This window comes from Stegastes partitus, unplaced genomic scaffold (genome assembly GCF_000690725.1).
Source record: "Stegastes partitus isolate 25-593 unplaced genomic scaffold, Stegastes_partitus-1.0.2 Scaffold1405, whole genome shotgun sequence".
Classification (NCBI taxonomy): Eukaryota; Metazoa; Chordata; class Actinopteri; family Pomacentridae; genus Stegastes; species Stegastes partitus.
The window spans coordinates 128,347-149,832 of NW_007579136.1; the positions used below are offsets into that span (position 1 = coordinate 128,347).

The 21,486-nt window shown below is 42.1% G+C and overlaps 2 protein-coding genes across 3 annotated transcripts in view; one reads left to right on the forward strand and one right to left on the reverse strand.

Moving 5' to 3' along the window:
- Positions 1-1,403: 1,403 nt before the first annotated feature.
- On the reverse strand, positions 1,404-19,675 carry septin7b (septin 7b). Of its 2 annotated transcripts, XM_008299358.1 has the most exons (15): positions 19,592-19,675; positions 17,782-17,783; positions 17,100-17,202; positions 15,255-15,361; positions 13,714-13,814; positions 13,436-13,570; positions 9,994-10,111; positions 8,755-8,847; positions 8,545-8,641; positions 8,272-8,323; positions 8,002-8,130; positions 7,115-7,135; positions 4,775-4,910; positions 3,719-3,861; positions 1,404-2,729 (listed from the first exon to the last, which is right to left on the reverse strand). In XM_008299358.1, the coding sequence occupies exons 1-15, from the start codon at positions 19,593-19,595 to the stop codon at positions 2,690-2,692; spliced, it is 1,281 nt and encodes a 426-aa protein (XP_008297580.1). In that variant the 5' UTR covers positions 19,596-19,675; the 3' UTR covers positions 1,404-2,689. The 2 variants fall into 2 exon arrangements, with proteins under 2 accessions (XP_008297580.1, XP_008297581.1); XM_008299359.1 differs by lacking the exon at positions 7,115-7,135.
- Positions 19,676-20,734: 1,059 nt separating this feature from the next.
- nek10 (NIMA-related kinase 10) overlaps positions 20,735-21,486 on the forward strand; it is a 15,605-nt gene continuing 14,853 nt past the window's right edge. The window contains exons 1-2 of the mRNA XM_008299360.1: positions 20,735-20,842; positions 20,966-21,096. Of these exons, the coding sequence (XP_008297582.1) occupies positions 20,735-20,842; positions 20,966-21,096 (239 nt within the window). The remainder of the gene's footprint in view (positions 20,843-20,965; positions 21,097-21,486) is intronic.

The window sequence follows — 21,486 nt, forward strand, 5'->3', positions numbered from 1 at the left end:
AGCTACGTCTGTCAGAAAGGTTGTGCTGATATAAGTCAGCGAGTCAGTAAAATAATCTCCCCAACTGTCAGGACCTGCTGAGTCACCACGAGTTTAACGTCGCAAGTGGCACCGACTCTCACTGCTCATTTTTTAAAGTGCATTTTTATTTGAGTGCAATATCAGCTACGCATTGCTTTTCAAAATGATCCTGATGAAAAAGATGCACTTCTTGTGCAACAGGTGGTCACAGCTCAAACGAGATGCCACGATTAGAGTGATGTCAGTGAAGCACGTGTGCCCAGTGCTTCTGATTCTAAAAAGGGAGCTACAACTCTTCATTTTGTGTTTCAGTGCAAAACCTCCCTTCCCAAAGTCCTTGGACTAAATGCTGGTAGCGTACAATATGCCAGGCTGAAAATAAAATAGAAATACTAACATACATTTTTCTTTGCATTTCTTTCTGCTTTATGCAAGAACAAATGGCCAAAAGATGAAGTCATTGAAGCTATATTAGTGAGAATGACCAGAAAACCAGAAGGACTTTGGTAGTGTTTTGTGATTTCACACTATTTAACATCGCTGCTTACAGTTCTGATGGAAGGTGAAGCACCGATTCATTTATTCTCCCCCCCCCCAAAAAAAACAAAAACAAAAACAAAACCAAAGAGCAAGTATCATAATCAGAAATGTTTTGTAGCATTTAAACAACAACAGTATTTAACATGTTTGTGTCTGATGGGCAGAAGGAGCTCTGAGGATCCAGCTGTAACTGGTGAAGTCTGCCTGGTAACTGCTGACTTCAGGCCTGCAGGAGGAGCTCTGTGAGCTGCACAGAGGATAGAAGATCACTGATGAAAACTACATTTGCTTTGTATCATTTCAGACAAACCACAAAAAATGTTTTCATATTTCACAAGCATGTCACATTTAACAGTCGTGTTTGAAGCCCTTACTGATGCAGAAAACACTCCTTGGCGAACAGTGACATCTAGTGGAAAAGTAAAGTGGTTAAAACATCCATCATCATCTCTACACCTTAATCCTCACTAGGGTCATGGGGGGCTGGAGTCTATCTCAGCTGACTCAGGCTGAAGGCAGGTTCACCTGGACAGGTAACCAGTCTATCACAGGGCTACACTTAGAGACAGACAACCAAGCACACTCACATTCACACCTACGGACAATTTACAATCACCAATTAATCTCAGCATGTTTCTGGACTGTGGGAGGAAGCCGGAGAACCCGGAGAGAACCCACGCTGCACGGGGAGAACATGGAGACTCCACGCAGAAAGATCCCGGGTGTCCTCACCGGGACGCGAACCTTCTAGCTGCGAGGCGACGGCACTAACCACCGAGCCACGTTGCAGCCCTGGTTAAAACATCCACACACAACCATAATAAACACCTCTCACTCTTCAATATCATCACAGGTTTATTAAGTGACTTTGTACATTACAAATGAAAAATAAAATTAAAAATACATAGATGGAGTACATAGCCAAAGCAAAATGTGATGTTGACTCTTCATTTCCCACTGATCATTTCCGCAGAGTGACTGAATTTTTTTCATCTTTTTTTTTTTTTTTTTTAAATGCGTCCCAGAACCACTGTTAGACGTGGAAGTGTTTTTCTTTAACAGTGGACGCTGCTGTCGAGTCTCTGAGGAATTTCTAAACATACAAAAGAAGTTATTACTTCAGCTGGCTCGGTATATATAAAAATAAACTAAAGTGAAATATAACACTTATGACATTATAAATGGTGGTCCAAGGCTAGTGGAAATAGCTAAACACAGAGGAGAAAAAAGCGTTACATTTGAGAAAAAAGAAGCTTAAGCCATTTTGTTTTTTTAAATCTATAAAAAGGCCCAAGGTGCATTTTATTGTTCTTGTTGATTTCAGGTTGTTGTGTCGACACCGTTTCAGTTCAGCCTGTTGCTCTGATGGGACGAGGGTTTGTCAGGTACACTCAAAAACAAAAACAGGATTAGTTGATGCCTTGTCCTCTTCTCACTTAATACATGACGGAAGATCAGGTTAATGTTCATATACGGTTACTTTAATTTCTCCTGTAAACAAATAAAATTCACCAGAAATTGATTGTACAACAGTCAGACAGAGGATTTTCTCGTCTTTGCTCTCCACACCGATCTGTACACATCAGTCATAAAAGCAACCTTGGGAGGTGGAAAAAAGGAGCAGTAGGAGGGGGTGGGGGCAGTATTCAGTAATAACAACAACAATAATAATAATAATAATAACATCAATAATAATAATTAAAATAATATGGGTTTGGCCTCACTAAAATGGGGTTATTCTTCCTGTCGTTAAGGTAAACACATTCCTTGATGATGATGAGTCCTGAGGCAGCGGGGGGGCTCTGCGGTGCCGGTTCTGGCCGTGCATGCAGCCGCCCCCTCACATACCCACCAATGCCCCCAGTACACCGTCTCGTGGCTGGAAGCAGGAGCACAGCTGTGCTGGCAGACAGAGCAGGGACAGGGGAAGAGGAGGAGGAGGAAAGAGAAGAGAAGAAGAAGAAGAAGAAGAAGAAGAAGAAGAAGAAGAAGAAGAAGAGGAAGAGGAGGAGGAGGAGGAGGAGGAGGAGGAGGGGGTGGGGTGATGTCAGTGCCACACACGGGTGTCCTGACCGGCAACGTTGGCAAACAAAAATAACTCGAGTTGGGGTGGTCCTGCCGACTGTCCTTAAAAGATCTTGCCTTTCTTTTTGTTTTTCTCCAGAGTCCTGCAACAGAAGAAAGAGACAAACACGAATCGGTAACCGCTTTAAATAACATTTCAGCTCTTCTCGGCCAACTCATGCCTTCCGGATCCACGTGTCTGCAAGAGTAGCCACGAAGAAAATGTGAAGAGTTCATTTGCAAAAACAGATAACTCCATCTTCACAAACCTTCAGAAAACCCACGTCTCCATCGTCTACCTGAGACAATACCAATCAAACTTCAGTTATCTCTATTGTTGTCATTTCTACTGAGTCAAATCCACTCAACTTCAGCAAACAACAACAACAACAAAAAAAACAAGTTTTCTGAAAATCTACAAAAATGGAGTCATCTGTTCTTGCAAATGAACTCTTCGTGTTTTCATCCACCCAAGTGTGCGAGGATTTGCTCGGAGCCCTCGGCTGAGGTCTGCACGCAGCCCAAAGCACGCGACTGCACGGACTGTCGGTTGCACCAGGAACACTAATGTTTACTTTGAGGAGACACTGAGAGGAGATTCTTCATCATCAGCACATGTAATATTAATTTTAAAAAAATGTAATTGAAGTATATTCTGCAGGACTTTAAAGGTGCTTTGATTTGTACACGTTTTCCATCAGCATCGCTCTAAGTTCAGCAGATATTATGTTCATGTCCTTCCACTGGGCTCAACACACCTCGAGATCAATCAGTGCCACAGTGCTGCAGCCTATAAAAACCAACACTAGATGCTACATCCCATAAAAAACAAAGTCACAGCCAGTATTTCAGAAGCATCTACGGAGCCCTTTGTGCATTTGTGTTCAATATGGCATCTCCACTGCAGTATGAACAGAACTGCTGGTGCGTCCACTGAATTTTTATGCAAAGTTTGAAGAAACGTAACATTCAAAGAAAAAAAGGGGCAAATAACCAATTTATTTGCCACTGAAACTTGCAGCCTCACAGCGTTTGAATCTGTTGTAATCAGGAAGTGGTTTGTTAAATACAGAAGTGTGACAGTGAGTTTTACCTGGAGGCCTCCAGTTTCTGCTGCTCCAGGCGCTGCTGGGCCTCCCAGTTCGCTCTCTCGTCCTCGAACACACGTCTCTTCTCCTCCAACTCCTTGTGCTGAGCCTCCAGGTTCTTCTTCATCTGCTCGTGACGCCGCTGAAGCTGCAGAGAGGCAGGACGGTAGCAGCTGTCAGCACTTTGTACTCAAAGCACTGCATGCGATCAATAAGCTGAATGCAGCACAGACGGCAGAACGGGATCGAACATTATCAAAACTATATCCTCTGTAGTGACACTGAATGAGAAGAAATAACACCGGAACTGAATCAGAGAGAAACTGCATTTTTGTGACATTTCAACAAACTTGTTGTCGATTAAATACTCCAGAGAGAAACATGCACAGCCGATGAAATGAAAAAAAACTTCTGCTAAGTCTTTATGAGAGTCGCGAGGAGACGAGCTTGTGTTTGTGATGTTATATTTATTAGTTTTAAGGCTTATTCCTGATGTTACTTCACCTTCTACTTAGCTTACAGTGTCACATTAGCACACATAATATTTTGCACTAAAAAAGTCATTTATTTCCAAATTAGAATATATCCAAAATTAATCCACAAGTCTGCAACATCAGCACTGCTTTCACACACTTTGTATGTAGCAGTGGAAACAGAAGAACCTCAGCAGGTTGTTGATGCTCCAAAATGGACGTATTTACATTCTTAACTGCCTTCAACTTTCACCTGATCTGAATCTGCTGGTGCTGTAATGCCATTTAATTATCTTAACACATGTCAAAAATTCTTTTTAAAAAAAGGGACGAGTGCTCCACGTGTTTAACAGACATGAACCCTGGAGTCACGTTCACGGGACCGATACAAAAAACGCACGTACAAAAGAGGAAGCTAGCAACGAATCAACAGCACAGCTCTCAGACGGCTCCTTCACACCTCTAACCACTGATGTACGTCAGGACAAGAGGAAGGAAGGAGCCCAGACAGAGATGAGTAACTTCACTGAGGCATGAACTGTCATATTTATTAACCTACAGTGTGTGTGTGTGTGTGTGTGTTTTCACCTCTGCTTCAGAGTCTTTGAGCTTCTGCACTTTCTCCTTGACTTTCATCTCAAACACCTGCTCCATCTCCATCTCCATCTTCTTCATCTTAGCCACGTGCTCTCGCCTCTCTTCCTCCATCTGGGCCAGGGGACTCCTGCACAGCGAGCACGGGAGCACACACACACACACACACGAAAACACACACATTTAGACCCACACTAAAGAGCACTGTCAGCAGCACGCCTACTCATTGGTATGCCGACACACTATTAACAGGAAGCACTTATGAAATGTAGTTAACTTAACAAACTCAACTCTTCCAGCTAGTTTGTTCGGCTAAGAAAAATCTTATTTCATGTTTTGGCATGCAGATTGAAATCATCTACAGGAGATGATAACGAAGGGAGCAGAATGAGGCTTGGAATACAAAGAGCCATATTCTGCATTTTAACAAAGAACAGCAGCGGTCAGGAAACACATCTGTTCCTTCTGGTCAACTAAAATTTGAAAACTTCTCTCATCGACTTTAAAATCCATGCAGTCTGTATAAATCACAAAACATTCTTCTCCTTTTCCAAAGATATGCAGCATGTCGGGGGGAAGGAGGGAAAAACAAGGCTACGAGTGAAGATTCAGGAATGACAGGATCCAACAAGGTGGTGACAAGAGCAGGAAACCAACCACGAGGTGTTTTTGGGAACCACAGGAGGGATCCAAAGGCTAATGCGAGGAACCTGTGGACACTGACTGTTAGTGCGAATGGTGGGTTAATTGTTAGTGAAGCTCCCCGGGGCGGCTGGTTGCAGTGTGAATGTACAGAGACCTGCCATGAACCATGTGGAGCGGTTACCTGAGATTATGAGGAATGACTGCTGGAGAAGGATGATGGTTGATGCAAAAACTTTTTGAGGCTTTGTACATTAATCTATTTGAAAATTAAAGGATCAAACCACACAAAAGCTCAGCTTCTGCTCACCTGTGGATGCAGGTGTTTGTGAGGCGCCTGCTTTTTAAGATGACTGAAAAGTTCCTGAAAAGTTTTCTCACTCAGCAGCAGAGCAGTCGGGTCACATATGAACAACCAAGACTTTGCATTTCTCTCATTGGTTTAAAATAAGCAGCGACAAGTTGCTGTCGTGCATTTCTTTGAATCAGTCGGGTTTCAGCTTCTTCAATCAAAGTCTGGTGCTTTTTTTTTTGCCAGCTTGCTGTCAGTCACATTTGATGAGATCACCCCCGTGTGGTCCTGATGAGTGTCTGAGTAGACGTGTACATGGTTAGCACACTGTTAAACGGATTAAATGTTGCACCAGAAATACCAGTTGGTTAAACTAATTATTCATGTTTATCAGCGCCAGTTAACTGTTGTGTCTGAGATGCTATACAGCCACCTGCTACTATTTCTGGAGTCTCATCGCCATGCTAATGCCTCGATGTTGTAAACTAGACGGGTGCAAAGTGGGACAAAGGACATGTGATGAAACCGATGTGGCTTCACAGTATTTTAATTTAGAAAATGGAAATAAGGTTGTATGTAGGCAGTGTCAGAAAAAACACTCCACCAGAGCAACCGCATTAAATTGTTCTCGATGTTGACTGTTTGCTTTGTACTTTCTTCCTCTTAGACGAGTTGACCAGTCCAAGTTCTCTATTTAATCGACTGAGATATCAGTCATCTGGAGAATCTATACTTTTGAGTGTTGAATTTATAACAACCATGACCTCAGTATGATTTTCTTCAACCTTTAACCCTGATCCTTTGTGTATTAAGTCATTAAAATACAGCGCTGTAGAGAATGGGGCTAAATAAAGCTTTCAAAAGCTTTAATGAGTTTAGAAAAAGTCGGTGCAATGATGGACTACAGATATTACTTGTGCAGTTTGCTTCTCCAGTCGGTTTAGAGACGCTTTCTCCAAGTAGACAGCTCGTCATGATGAGTGACAGGCTGATGGAAAGTACAATGGCAAACATATTTTCGCCTCGCATACTTGTGCTGCGTCTCATAAGCACTGGTAACCGCTCGAACATCAACAATGCAGGTCTCTTCTGTTAATCCAAGCAGGGCCAAGAGCAGCAGCAGCAGCAGCAGCAGGTGGAGGCAGCAATGAGAGTACGAGAGGAAAGACTTTGGAAAAAATGAAAGCATCGCAGTCCTGGCTGGCAAACTATGCTCGTAAAGAGGTGTGGCAATTCACAGCTTTCCTCCTGAAAATGTGTAGCGACGGAGGGAAGCTGGAGGTCAACGGGGAGGATAGAAAACACCCAAACACAGCGAACTGGGGAAAGTAGAGGAAGGACACAGAGGTGTGAACATCTGAAACAAGGGTCTGAGAAATAGTGAAAAAATGACCACTTACATTCCTTCAACTGTGTCAAGTCTAAAAAAACAAAAACACACACAACCAAACACACACACGCACAGACACACACACACAGCATGCAATGATGAGATCATGCACTAAAACTCTTTCAGACCTATTCTGTGACTGAAACTACTCTTTCATTGCAAATGGAAACAAAAAGTAGAGCCTGGAAAAAACAATAATGTCTGCTTTGTGAGCTGGGTGTCAAATCCATTAGCAGAGCTGGTCAAACGTTCAGCTGTGTGTTAGCATCAGCAGCGTGAGGCTCCTATTCAGCTGTAGTGAGTTAGCCGTTTGCTTGTCATGAGAAAGCATGATTGTGTTTTTGATTCAAACTTCTGACAATCAGTGGCATCCGCAAAGTGAGGGGTTATGACAAAAGCCCTGCAGTGCTTTTTCAGATATCACAAACAGATGATCAGTGAATGAAATAGTCCTCCAGCTTTGCCTTGTCATGACACTTGGAACCCTAATAATCAAGTGAAATAAGGACATGGAATCATAATGAGACAACACAGGCAATCATTTTCTATGTGCCGATGGAAATTCGACCAAACCTTCTGGAGCAAAAGCAACATATGAAATGACACGTTAATCCCAACGTGGCCTGCAACGTTAGAGTCTCTATAAAATCAACAGATTCCAGTTCACCTTACAAGAACATACATTCTGCATTGTGCATGCTAGAAACATCTCACTGAGCTTTCTAGTATCCTTCATTTGTCCATATTTGAGTTTGAAATTTTAAAAAAACTGTTTCTGGTAATACAGTAATCTCAGAAATGTAATAAGCGTCCAAATAAACAAGCGACTGAGGCAGATAATCAGAGGTCCCGGTGAACTTATCCTGCTGTCTCTGGTGTACTTGGTTCTGGACTTACTTGGTGGACAGCTGTCCTTTAGCCCTGTTGTTGTCCACTCCATTATAAGTGACGGCAGCCAGCTTCCTGCTGCGGTAGTTTTCATAATGGACGTTGTTTGTCACATCCTTCAGGTCCTGCATGTGAGTTCTGAGGATGAAGGACAAGGAACACATTTTTAAAATACTCTCAGACTTATTTCAACTGCTCTTTGTGCAATGCTGTCTTCTGAACTGTCTTCATAAAGATGTTGTTAGTAAATGACATCGGTTTGAGTTGTTTCCTCAGTACCTGATGAGCATGTCCCTAAGGATGGTGAAGTCGCAGTGGTCGCTGTTTTCAACTAGGAGGGACAGGAAGTAGTCAGTCAGTGAATTATTAGGATAAAAAATATAAAAACACACAACCTTGTTTGTACCTTAGACAGCAAGTAGCATCTTTGGTCCAACGCATTAAACATAACGCAGCATAACAAATAAATAACTTCTACACAAGCACTTTTCTTATGTGTTGACTAAATATCGTACTTATTTTTGTTTCTGGGGATAGAGTTTAATTTCATACCTTCTGCAACCCCCCAGGGGTATTGTCTCCCTCTGACCCGTTTGCCATTCACCTCGATAATGGTGTTGCTTCCTACTACAGCCAGCGGCAACTTGTCCTGGCGAAACAGAAATACAGGTATGTGTATTTGCTTAAAATAATGCATGTGTATGAATGTGGCTGTACAAAACACAACTGTACTGTTGGGAGTGGATTTGGCAAAGGGCATACCTTTATCTTCTTCACCAGTCTGTTCTCTTCTTCATCATCTGTCTCAGGAAACTCGTAAATCTTGATTTTGTGCTCTTGGATTTCCCGCATGATCTAGCAGTAAGAGAGAGGAGCTTTAGGCGGCTGACAGGCCTGCTGATGGGACAGAGCTAAGCACAACGGGGACCACGCTACTGGACCAGAGAAAAACCATTCCATTAAAAGAAAACAAGTCATGTGACATCGGTTGTTCTAAATTTAAAATTCTTGATTACAGTTGATATACAAATCCATACACGGGTTGCACACATTGTCTACACTCACTACTTTACTAAAGCGACTTTAATTTGTGACAACAGATGCTACAGCTACAAATTGCTGCAATTCTTTATCTCCTATCTAGTGTTAATAAATCATATTTCCTGAAATTGTTACCAGGGCCTGAATTTACCTCAGCTGCTGAAGTAAATTCAGGCCTTTATTTCTTTTGTTTGATAAAAATAATTCGTCATATTTTTGTACAAGACCGTTTGCATACAGAAGGGGGTCCAAATACAAACTTGACATCTCCTGTAAGTGTTTCTAATTAAAAGCTCTCCAGCATTAACAGGGCATTATTGTAAAACTTCTGCATGCATCCCATAAGCAACATCTGCCAGATTTAAGGATGTCAAAGTGGATCAGAATGAATAGACTAAGAGATGTTTAAATTAGCACGATTATGTTGTTAAATGTATGAAAATAAAGAGGTAGAAATGTCCACTACGCTTCACTGGCATGCACATTGTACACCAGAGATTTATGAACCTTTGATTTTCTGCCCACCCTGTATCTCTAGACCGAGCCTTTGTTTGTGTGGACCTCACTTCGGACCGCTACTGGAAACCAGGCTTTGACGACCAGTTTCTTGTTTGAGGAAATACAATTGTGACTTCATTAACTTTTGCTGACAAAACAGCAGTTTTATCCCAACTTGATGACTTTTTGTTTTCATTATTAGTTGTTGACGTGAACTAACCCCTGAGCTGTCTACATGCTGCTGTGTTCCCGCTTTTACCTGTATGTATACAGAAACATCTTCCATACAGTGCAGGATGTAGGGCAACGCTGGACAAACAGATGTGATACCAAAGAGGGAGTTATTTGATGTTTGCTTGGTGATGCACAGCATCGCCATCATACCAGCGACCACAAGAGAGGGAAAAAAAAGCCTCTGAGATACTTTTTCTGTAGCAGTATGCAGCTGTGGAAACCACTGACCTGCTTCTTGAACTGTTGGCATTCCTCTGGGGTGAGAGTGTCTGCTTTGGCGATCAGTGGGATGACATTTACTTTCTCATGCAACCGTTTCATGAATTCAATGTCCAGGGGCTTCAGTCTGCAGAGAGACAAAGACACCACTTTACATGTACATTCGGCTTTACATGTGATTCAACTGGAAGCAGTTTCAAACGGTGCTGACAGTTTCTTGGTTAGCTTTCTCTTAGACAAGGATGTTTTTAACTAAACCAAATATAGAAATCTGTGACGCACCGCTGAGGTTCGCACTGTCTAAGGAAATGATCTCATAGTCGTGAGAAAGCGTTGCTATTCTTGGTTGCTTTCAAGCTGGGTAAATAACATTTGCCATTACAGAATTATTAAGTTATAGTAATCACATTGTGTTTCGCTATTAAATAGAATCATATCCTCATTTAATTATTGAAGCGTATCGTTGAAATATCTCTCAGAGTTGACATCTGCAGAGTCTGATGCTCTGAGTGCTCTGAGTAGGATGCATGCTTGTTGTGTAGCCAACAGCCGTGCAGGCCAGTATACGGCAGAAAACCACACGAAAACCCACGAGAACCTGAATTTAAGAACTGACAGTTTGCACAGAAGATCCGAACATATTTAAGCTGCTGCAAACAGAAGTGATAAACCTTCACAATACGACAAACAACAAACGATGACGGCTGGAACATGGAGGAAGTACGTTTATATCAGCAGTGCACATTAACACATCCTCTGTTACTAACAGAAAGGGGACAGTCATTACTTTAAGCTAATGTGTCGTAGCCGTATAGTACCAGCACTACCAAACTCAGTAAAACAGAGCAATGAGATATAAAATGTTATGAACAAGCTCTGGAGCACCTTTGACTTTATAAAAACTGTATAGAAGAATGTGTTAAATCACAAATCATCCATCCATCCATTATCTATACACCACTTAATCCTCACTAGGGTCATGGGGGGCTGGAGTCTATCCCAGCTGACTCAGGGTGAAGGCAGGTTCACCTGGACAGGTAACCACTCTATCACAGAGCTACACTTAGAGACAGACAACCAAGCACACTCACATTCACACCTACGGACAATTTACAATCACCAATTAACCTCAGCATGTTTGTGGACTGTGGGAGGAAGCCGGAGAACCCGGAGAGAACCCACGCTGCACGGGGAGAACATGGAGACTCCACGCAGAAAGATCCCGGGTGTCCTCACCGGGACGCGAACCGGTAACCTTCTTGCTGCGAGGCAACGTTGCTAACCACCGAGCCACCTTGCAGTCACAAATCAGCCGTACGCAATTTATAACCTACGTGACGAGGCCAGTCTGATCTTTATACGGACAGAAAACTGCTGTGAAGTCACTTTCTTTCAGTGTAGGTGTTGGTTTTTAAATTCTGGGTGCCCGTCACTTTGCTGCGTTTTGATGATGGAGGAAATGTCTTTACTTATTTGAAGAAAAAAAAAAACTAAAATTCAGGCACCTGGGGGCAATTTAAGTTATAAATAAATCTTTACGAATGTAAGTATGTTTACCAAAATAGATTCAATGCTTATATGACATTATTATTTACATTTTGAGAAGAAAATCACATCTGAAGAAGAAAAGATCCAACTATTTCTGATGTACTGCTTTATTATCATCTACATTCAAGCTTCCCAGCCATGTATAATAAAAACTTCCATAAGTAATTACAGTAATGTGACCTGGATCCAGGATGGATTAAAACAGTGATAATAATTACAGTTGCTGCTAAAATCATTACTTGGCCACTACAATACAAAAAGCTTTTGAGCTACTGTGGCTAGCAGCAGAGACGCTGCTCTCTATGGGTCTGATGGTGCTGACAGAACCCCACAAAAAAAATGACTAACCTGCCTCCAGCAACACAATCCACTGCAGCCACTGTCCTGTTACCAATAGTGAGTAAGGTCTCCCTGCAAGCTGACTTTTTTTAAGGGAACTGAATTGAAAAGACCTGCAGATACACTTATTTCTTTAAAACCCTGAAGAAAAACCAGTCGCCACAGTTCAGCTACGGAAGCAATAGTCGGAGTATTTTTTTCGGGGCTGGAGGTCATTGTGTTGCTGTGTGCGAGCAGTCAGCTGGTGTTATGAGTGGCTGCTCTGTGAGTGTGGCGAGTGTGTTTGTGTGAGAGCATACGCTGCCCATCCTCAAGGCTAAAGCAACGCTTGTGTGGGTGCAGAGCACAGGCTTGTACAAACACAATGTCTCATAGAAAACAGACTCGGGAAGGCAAAAAGAAAGCACAAGAACAAGGAAGACAAAGGCTTCTACATTGCTTACAGTATGTCATGATCAACAGCTTCAAGGGCATGTGGGCACACGGCAGATATTTGCATATTCGCAAATGAGGCAGCACCACATGGCAGACACAAAAACAACAATACGCTGCGCAACCACGGCAAACAGCATTTTGTATAATTTAAAGGTCAAGAGTCGGGACCAGAGGGAAGCTTTTCATCTTAACATGAATTAAACCCATAAACTTAAATGGCTGAATACTGTTGAGAGTGTTTTTTGTGGCAGGAAATAACCACTGAAGTTTCTCAATTTCACTACTTTGACACTTTCTGCCCTTTGACTGCATCACACAAGACACGTACGCTTCTTAAAGGAACGGCAACACGAGCACATCTTAGCTGGAAGCCAGCTACACAAGATCTGGTAGCTCGTGAATAATAAACATTATAATTAAAATTCCACGCAGTCATCTTTTTATGAAACACTTGGTGATCAGTATCATCTGCTGGGCATTCTGCCAGTGGCTCAGTATGGCTCGCAACCCCCCTCGTTTTTTTTTTTTTTTTTAACAAGCCTCATGTTTTAACCCTTATTTTGCAAGAGAAGCCGACTTGGTCTCACGTTATCATTTCCAGCAATGGCCTAAGGGAGTAGCTGTAAGAGACAGAGTAAGACGACACGTAGTTACTGCACACATTCAAGGGCTGCCAATATGACCACAGCTTGATGCTGTTGGCCAATGAGAAGCAGGAGGAACATCTAGTACCTTTCTGAAAGCCATTTTAGCTTAAACTGCTAAGGGAGGAAGCATTTTATTGGCTGCCTTTCTCTGGATGTTTCAGACTAACCCAGCAGCCTCTGCTTTCAGGCACAAACCTGCATCTCTGACTTCTGGGACACTGTTGACCCTCCATTTCCCTCCTTACACTATTTGTCACTCGTTTCCTCTCACTGTTCTTTTACCCGACCTCTTCCAACCTTTTCCTTTCCCCAGTCCAATGCATTCCTTACCTGCATCCTATTTCTTTATTTTTGAACAATGAAGTCAGTTCACGAGCTTAAATCTAATCAGATGTGCTAATACTAAAAACATGAGTGGTAAAGGTCACTCTGCATAGAAGCATACCTATAAACTGTCTTAGAAAGTTGGGTCCCAGACTCACCCATGTCCCGAGGGGGCAATGAAGTACAGGCAGCAGTGGATTCGGCTGTCAGGCATCTGTCTTCTATTCACCCGAGATTCTGAGTTCAGGTAGTCTTCAAACTTGCTGTCTATGTGATCGATGATTGGCTGCCAGCTGCGTAACACAAATGACATCTTCCGTTAAGTTAAACCTAAACGTACCTCTTGAATGGAATGGCGGAGAGTAGCTTTGATGTTTGAAGGATTACAAATGAAAGAATAATATCTGCGTTGAGCTGCAGTTAAGGCAATCCTCACCAGTTGCTGTTGTCAACAGCATCTCCGAACCCTGGGGTGTCAACTATTGTGAGCAGCAGCTGGACTCCGCCTTCCTTTATTAAAACTTTGGACTGTTCCACCTGAGACAGAAAAAGGAACGACAACCACATTGTGTTAACTTCTGCCCCACATTGTGCCTCTGAAACCAAACCGTTTAAATGGCACAACATGGACGGAGGTGTGAAGAATCATCACCACTGTGAGCAAACTGCATCACAGACTGCATGTTACACGTGGAAAACACTTAGCAGCGAGGGACATGCAGCAACCTGCCATCTCACACTGTGACATTAGCTAGCTATGCTGAAAAGCCAGAAAAGCACACGAGCATTTAGAGATAGTGATGCTGTCAGTCAGGAGCCAGACAGACAAAGTGCAGCACTTGAGGCATTTAAGATTCAGGAGGAGGTTTTGTAATTAGGAAAGATGAGGATAAAGGCATGTATGGCAGGAGCTGGTGGCAGGTCTGAGTTGTTTAACCCCCTGAATCCCAAGCAGTTTCTGAGCGTTTTTTTTTTTTTTTTTTGCTCCGGTCAAATTTTTTACTCATTTTTCACTGCAATATAAAGTTCTGCACCCTTATGGTAAAAGCACAACCGTAGCTAGATGTAGAGAGAACTCGCCAACGTCTTTTGTGCAGAAAACAAAGTTATACTGGTATTTTAAAAAAAAAAGAAAAAAGAAAGTAAGTTGAATTTCATGTATTCATTTTTTTTTTAAAGATATTTTTTGGCTTTATTAGATAGGACAGAGAGAGAGAGAGAGAGAGAGAGACAGGAAAGTGGGGGGAGAAGAAGACCTGCAGCAAAGGGTCATGAGCAGGACTCGAACCCATGACCTCGGCATCGGGGACTGGAGCCCCTATACGTGGGACGCTAGCTCAGCCAGGTGAGCTGTAGCAGCGCCCATAAATATTTATTTTACAAAAATTGAAATAGCCTGGAATCAACACGAACAACATCTGTTCAAGTGCCTACAGGTGTTATCCTATTACGTGCCTTTCAAATCCATCGGCAGGTTCTGGGGTTCAGAGGGTTGAAGAGTTGTGAATGGTGCTATCTACAGAAGAAGTCAGCTGTTACTGGAGCTGGATGTAAATGTAATTTTTTAAATCATATACAAGAATTCTACAAATAAAGACTTTTTGCACCACATCCCATAATTCTCTTCTCCTCACAATGATCAACGGTTTGTGTTTTTAGCGACGGCCTTGCATGACATATGGCGAGAAGGTTAATTGTTCCGATTGTTAACGGAGCTGGTTCTCTGGCATTTTTTGATCCGTTTTTAATATATTAGTTTTGCTACAAAGTCAAAAACTCACAAACACAGATATTAGAGAATCTGTATTTGTTGGCTCTGCCGCTGTGGTTCTTCTGATTGTTTTACCTAAAATGTCAAAATGATGGTTTGGACAGCACAAACCTGTAGCATGGCTTACAGAATCTTACACCGTGTTTACACTGATTTTACTGCAGTGTGCAACATTTCATATCAAAGGTATTTTTGCCACAATGTACCTGCACAGTCTTTTTGATTCTATGTGAAGGTCCAGGATACTCTGCAGAATACAGGTCTGTTAGGAACAGAGAGTTGATCAGCGTGGATTTCCCCAGCCCTGACTCGCCTGTAAAAAAAACAAACAAAAAAAACAGTATGTGAAGAACACTCTGACTTGTACTCCTCATGCAGTGGTTCAAACATTGGCCAGAATGTAGAACAATGCATTACTTGGGATAAAATGTTTAAAACCCAACCCCCTGTATTATACCAACACAAAGTTCACCGCTGACATCCACACAATCAAAGGCCATGTGTCTGTCCGGGGATGCGACTGACATTTGCACAAGACATTAATCCATTTGGGTTAGCAGTTAAAAGGCTAAGGAAACAACATGGACAATGGCACTTGTTATGTGCAGCTGACTGGCTGTGTGGTCTGGGCGACTTCTCAAGCTTGGTTGGCTATTGTGTGCCCAGTTTCCAAGCTCCTGATGAAAAGGATCATTAGTGGAAATGACCACTGGCACCGCCTGCCTTGGCTGATGGTCACAAGTCAATATTTAACGAGCCACCATTTACACTAGACCCACAGTCAAAGGGGGGTGTGTGTGAAGCTCAGACTGTACCACTTGTGTGTCGTGTATTTTATGCATGGCATGTAGCACTGTGCTGTAGGTATGCGCTGGTTAGATTTACTGTAATGTGAAGTGCTAACAGGCCTGTGAAATGAGCTCCTCTGTAATGTGTGAACTGAACAGGTTGTCGGGTCATGAGGCATGGAGAGTTGTGCCAGGCACCGGTGGTAATGCCATCCTATCTGTCTTATTCCGTTCCTCTCATTTTCATCCTCCTTTCACACCACACTGGTGACGCATTGCATTGCATGTGGGCACTGCGGGGACATGTGGGCTCACAGCTAATCAGAGCCAAGAAAAGCTGAATATTGTCTGTGTGTGTGTGAGTGTGCTCATGCAGGAGGATGATACCATAAAACAATGGGAAGCTTTAACTAGCAGAAAGCCCAGAGGACCTCCTGTATTTCCCCTTGTTGCAATGCCTTCATAAAAAAATCTCTTCTTCAATTATTCCCAAAGTGAGGATATTTGCAGCAAACCAACTGAAGCCCTCACAGGCCCCAGAGGCCCACTTGGTCACCATCCAGCAAGAGCACTGAAGAGGACAGGGGCGAGCAGAATCCAAGTGCCTTGTTATGGTGACATTCTACTGTAACTACTTAATAACAGCAATTAAAAGACTGCTCACTCACACATTTGAGGATTTATTACCAGCACCATAAGAAAAGCCTGGAAAGAAACTGCTCGTTGTGAACTCAGTGGGATGTTTTCAGATGCAGGCTGGTTAAATAATTCTGTTGGTCCCTCACAGGAAATGGTTTTGACCCTAGAAAACATTTTCCTTTCAAACAGGGCCTGATCAGCCAAAGAGAATCTTGGCCCGCTGTCAACCACCACATCCAAGCATTTTACAAGAATGTCTGCATTTCTGATTCGCTGAGTGCAGCTCTAGATAAATCCAACCCAAATGTTTTTTTTTTCTCTGGGAGAAAGTGTCAAGTACCTGACATAACGATTAATTCACAGAACAGCAAAGCATTCCCTCCATCCTCTCTGACCTACAAAGTAGCACTAAAAACCCAGGGACCCGTCCTCTGTGTATACAGTAAATATGGCTGTGCACGTGCACACGCGCACGCACACACACTCACACACAATCGCTCGCTCTCTCTCTCTCTCAAAAACAAACCACAGTGAAGGACTTTAAAATGCCAACCGCAAGGAATACAATGAAATGATTCAAACTAAACAAGGGCAAACTGAGGGCTGAGCAGCTTGTGTTCTTACCCACGACCATCAGGGTGAACTCAAAGCCCCTCTTGACAGACTTCCTGTACACTTGGTTGGGGAGGCTTGCAAAGCCAACATATCCCTCCAGATTCTTTTGTTGCTGCAAGACAATAAAAAAAAAAATCACACATTTTAACCACAAGAAAATCTAATTTTGCATCCCTTCATTACCTCAAAGCTCAAAAGAGAAGTCTTGATCATCCTATTCCCCTGCTGCCTACATTGAAATTCATTTAAACTCTTCTAACCCAGGGGTGTCCAATCCTGGTTCTCGAGGGCCACAGTCCTGCATGTTTTAGATGTTTTCCTCTTCCAACACACCTGATTCAAATGATCAACTCATCATCAAGCTCTGCAGAAGCCTGATAACGATCCTGATCATTTGAATCAGGTGTGTTGGAGGGAAACCTCTAAAACATGCAGGACTGTGGCCCTCAAGAACCAGGACTGGACACCCCTGTTCTAACCACTTGAATCTCAACATTTCCGGTATGTAGATTCGAATTTTGATAAAACACTTTTGCTGGCTTTATATATTTACTTTGCAATTGCTTATTTCAGTTGTCACTGTAAATATTTCACACCTACATTCAAGATTATATGAAACAGACATATTCTAACTATGTTGTACATCCTGTCTGTACAGAAAGGTTATTTAAAACATAATTTCTGTACTTACAGCTGGTTCATGTTGATCAATGTAAAATGGTTCCAACGTGCAGAAAGCGACAATGATTCCAGGTTCACAGAAGAAAAGGACAAAAAACAAAAAAGGAAAAGAGAATCAATCTGAGGCCTTCTGACAAACAAAACACTCTGTCTGCAGAATCAGTTTCCCAAGTTGTGAAGCCTGGGGCACAATGATTCATGATCTTCACAACTGTAACTACACAGACAGTTGGCCAGTGTTGTTCATATTCCACTCCACTTGTTCCTTTAATGTCAGCAGCATCATAAAGCAAGGTCCATTCACTGTTGCAGCTTTTTCCTTTTCGCCTGTGGCTAGGAGAGGATTTCTGCTTCTTACGCCTGAGCATCTCCTGCCTACCAACAGCAGCCCACATGTCTTCTGTGTGATACTAGGACTATGCTGATTTGCCTACAGGATATGCAGTTTAATTTTAGCAGCATCTTGCTGCTTCACTTTATGAAACACTGTTTATTGTGCTCTGCAAATAGATAACCTATAAAACATAATCAGTCATCACCTGCAACTCTGCGCAATAAATACCACTGGCATCGCTTTGCACTACTTATCTATATTTTTTATATTTCTGTAAATATCTGTCTGCACTGCCTACGTATATTGTAATTTCTGTACATATCACTCTGGTATCTGTATATAAGGAGAAAAGTCATGTGCAAATTCATTCTACATAATGATAATAAAACTGATTCTGATTTTACTGCAGCCGATCTTTTAAAACTAAAAAGCTGAGAAAAAATGTGAGAGCTGTAATTTTAAAAAAAATGTCAGCAGTGCTCTTCCTATCTGGCCATGACTGACAAATCTTGCTAAAGGAAGTGGTGGCAAGTGGAGCACACGGTTTGCTTCTGCAGATTTTAGAAGGCTCTCCTCAGCAGAACACCAAACCTGATGCTTCAGCTTGAGGGGAAAACTGGTTCAGTGTTCAGGCTTACAGGTCACACTGTGAAGTCAGTGGACTTAAAAGTCAAAACATGAACTCTGAGGTATTAGATCCACTGTAATCCAGATTAGATGGCCGCCGTGTCCTCCTCCTACCTAACCTGACACATCTTCTAGGTCTGCTGTTGACGGCCAAACCTAGATGCTTGTAATCATGGCAGTTTAATCAAATTATTGATCACACACACTGATGCAGCACCTATTTCTGGTACACGGACGACGCTGGGTCGTTTTGCAAACGTTCTCATGGTCAAATGTAGACGCTAACGGCACTCACTGTAGTCGAAGTAACATGAGCTTATTTCCTGTTATCTCACGTCTATAAAAGCCTAAACAGATACCCACAACAGATCGCATCCAATAACGTTTCTTGTCGATCCCTTCTGTTCAAAGCATAAAAGTTAGCATCAACGTGAGCTGTTTAATCTGTTGTACGGCACTAAGTGAGCTAGTTAATGAAACGGTATCTATTGGCTGACAAGCTTTGAAAACGGCTATCTGGAACAGCAACTGGAGGTGTAAGTGGCTTTTAATGTTAACTCATAAAACATTCAAAAACTGAAATACTTGGCTAAAGAGCTAAAGACAGGAAATGACACTCCCGTTAGGTTATGCAGCCTGCTAGCGAACCGACGCTGACAACTGGCTAGCTAGCTAGCAGCCCATCTAACTGGAGGCGGACGACTGGGCGTTGGTTGCTCAGACAACTGCAGAAGCTAAATAGCGGCAAAGCCAATTTGTTTAAATAATGAATCCAACGTTAACTCATATCATCACAGCCCCAGTTTACAACAAGCTTTTGTGAATAAGTCGTGACAGTAGCTGCCTATATTGCTCTCACCCATAACGTTGACGCTCCCTGCCGCCTCAAAAACCGATCATTCACAAGCCGACATTCCCCTTCTCACTACTTTTGCTTGAGCTACGCACAATGAGGGGCGTAACGCCTCCCAGACTCTACGACGCTACGCCGAAAGAAAGACGTAAAATGTACGTGAATAGGACAGGAAGGAACAGTCTAGTCTCACGATAGTTTGCAATTTCTTTGAGTCATGGTACGATCTCGCGATAAACTACACTAACCGTTAAAGCGAGTAGAAATTGACTTATTACTTATTTATCTTTCAAAAAATCGGGCAGTTTTCTCTTTGAACACGCACAATTAATCACACTCCCCACATAGCGTAATTAAATACGAATAAGACCTGTCTTTTTTAACGTACAAAAGGTATCATATTAATGAAGTCGCTAATACGCTCTATAAAAAACAAAAAAATACAATATTATTGGCAGGTCATTTGCAATAAGTATTTTATTTGTCTGTGTCAAGCCGATCAACAACATTATCGTTAAAATACTCTGGTGACGGAATACGAAGAGCGTCTACTGTATCTATAGCAACCAACACTGTCTAATACTACTTACTTGGATTGGTTAAAAATGCAGGTAAATTAGCATCGTATTTTCTCATTTGTTAATGTTGGGGCGTCTGCTGTTGTGACAGTAAAAACTGTGTCACTCATTACCTCGACTGAAGATATTTGTTGAGGCAACATTTGTGTTAATCCTTCCAAATCAGCTGTCTACTGTTGGTTTGCGATGCTGGGAGAAGGGTAAGAGACTACACGTGTGTGTGTTTTTTAGTTCACCTCCAAGTTGAGCAGCTAAATTCAGCTGCTTCTTTTAACCAAGCAAAAAAAAAAAAAAAAAAAAAAAACAAGCTGTTGTGCAAGCTAGCCCTGGTATCTGTGAAGCTAGTTAGAAGAGTTTCTGCTGTTTAAATGTCTGGTTTAAGCAGGTTCATTTTGCATATGTTCAAAAATGTCTCACAGGTTCCTCATGGAAACAAAGAGGAAAACTGAACATGTCCAACACGCTTAAAAATGCAAGAAAAGGAGAAAAAATACTCTTGAAATCCACAGGAATCCAGAGCAAGTAAGCAGTGTTACTTTCTCCTTATGGGTATTTAATGGTCTGATACATAATGTCTGACCTGACAAAAACAAATCACCTGATAAGCCTGTTTTTTAGGGCTTCTCATGATCTCAGGAGGCTCCAGTCCCTGCTTGCCAAAAACCGGCCCAGACAAGAGGTGAGCAACAGCACGTGACGCCACGCTGAGGCAGTTTGTCTAGACATTTTGATAACATACAAACCAGCTCACATTTCTTCAGGTCTGTGTATATTTTGTAGTGTGAGACTCCCTGTGTTGCAGGTGGCAGCGCTGAGTCAGCGTAAAGCATGCAGCGGTGGAGCCAGGAGATCCATAAATCCTCCAAAAGACACCAGCAGACACAGGAGTGAGAGCGCCATCAGCAGCGAAAACTCTGAACTGGAAAAATTCAGGTTTGCCGCCACAAGGAATTTATAATCTTGAAAAAATAGTTCACCTGAAATGAATGTGCTACTGTAGCTGCATTTAAGCATTTTCTCAAACTAGTAACATTTACATGTTCATACATTTTCTCTTTTCCAGGTGTATTCAATTAAGTAAATGCATCTTTTGTCCAAAATGTACCTCATTATTTTCCACATTTCCTTCGTTGTTAACCAGCTTGGCATCCTGTTATATCTGATTGAACAACAAACCTTTTTTCTGTGCTGTGGTTTGAGAAATTTGAATAATATGAGTATTTTTAAATGTAACACAAAAAGCTTAGCTTAAGTTTAGGTATTAAATGTTGTTTAAATACAAGGGAATTTCAAATTGGCAAAAAAGTTGACTAAAAGCAGGAA

Excerpts from the sequence above, each read along its gene's own strand:
- septin7b (XM_008299358.1), bottom strand. Across the intron at positions 13,815-15,254 it reads GAATCAAAAAGACTGTGCAG|GTGGAACAGTCCAAAGTTTT; the intron begins GTACATTGTGGC and ends TTTCTGTCTCAG. Across the intron at positions 2,730-3,718 it reads CAGAAACTGGAGGCCTCCAG|GACTCTGGAGAAAAACAAAA; the intron begins GTAAAACTCACT and ends CTTCTGTTGCAG.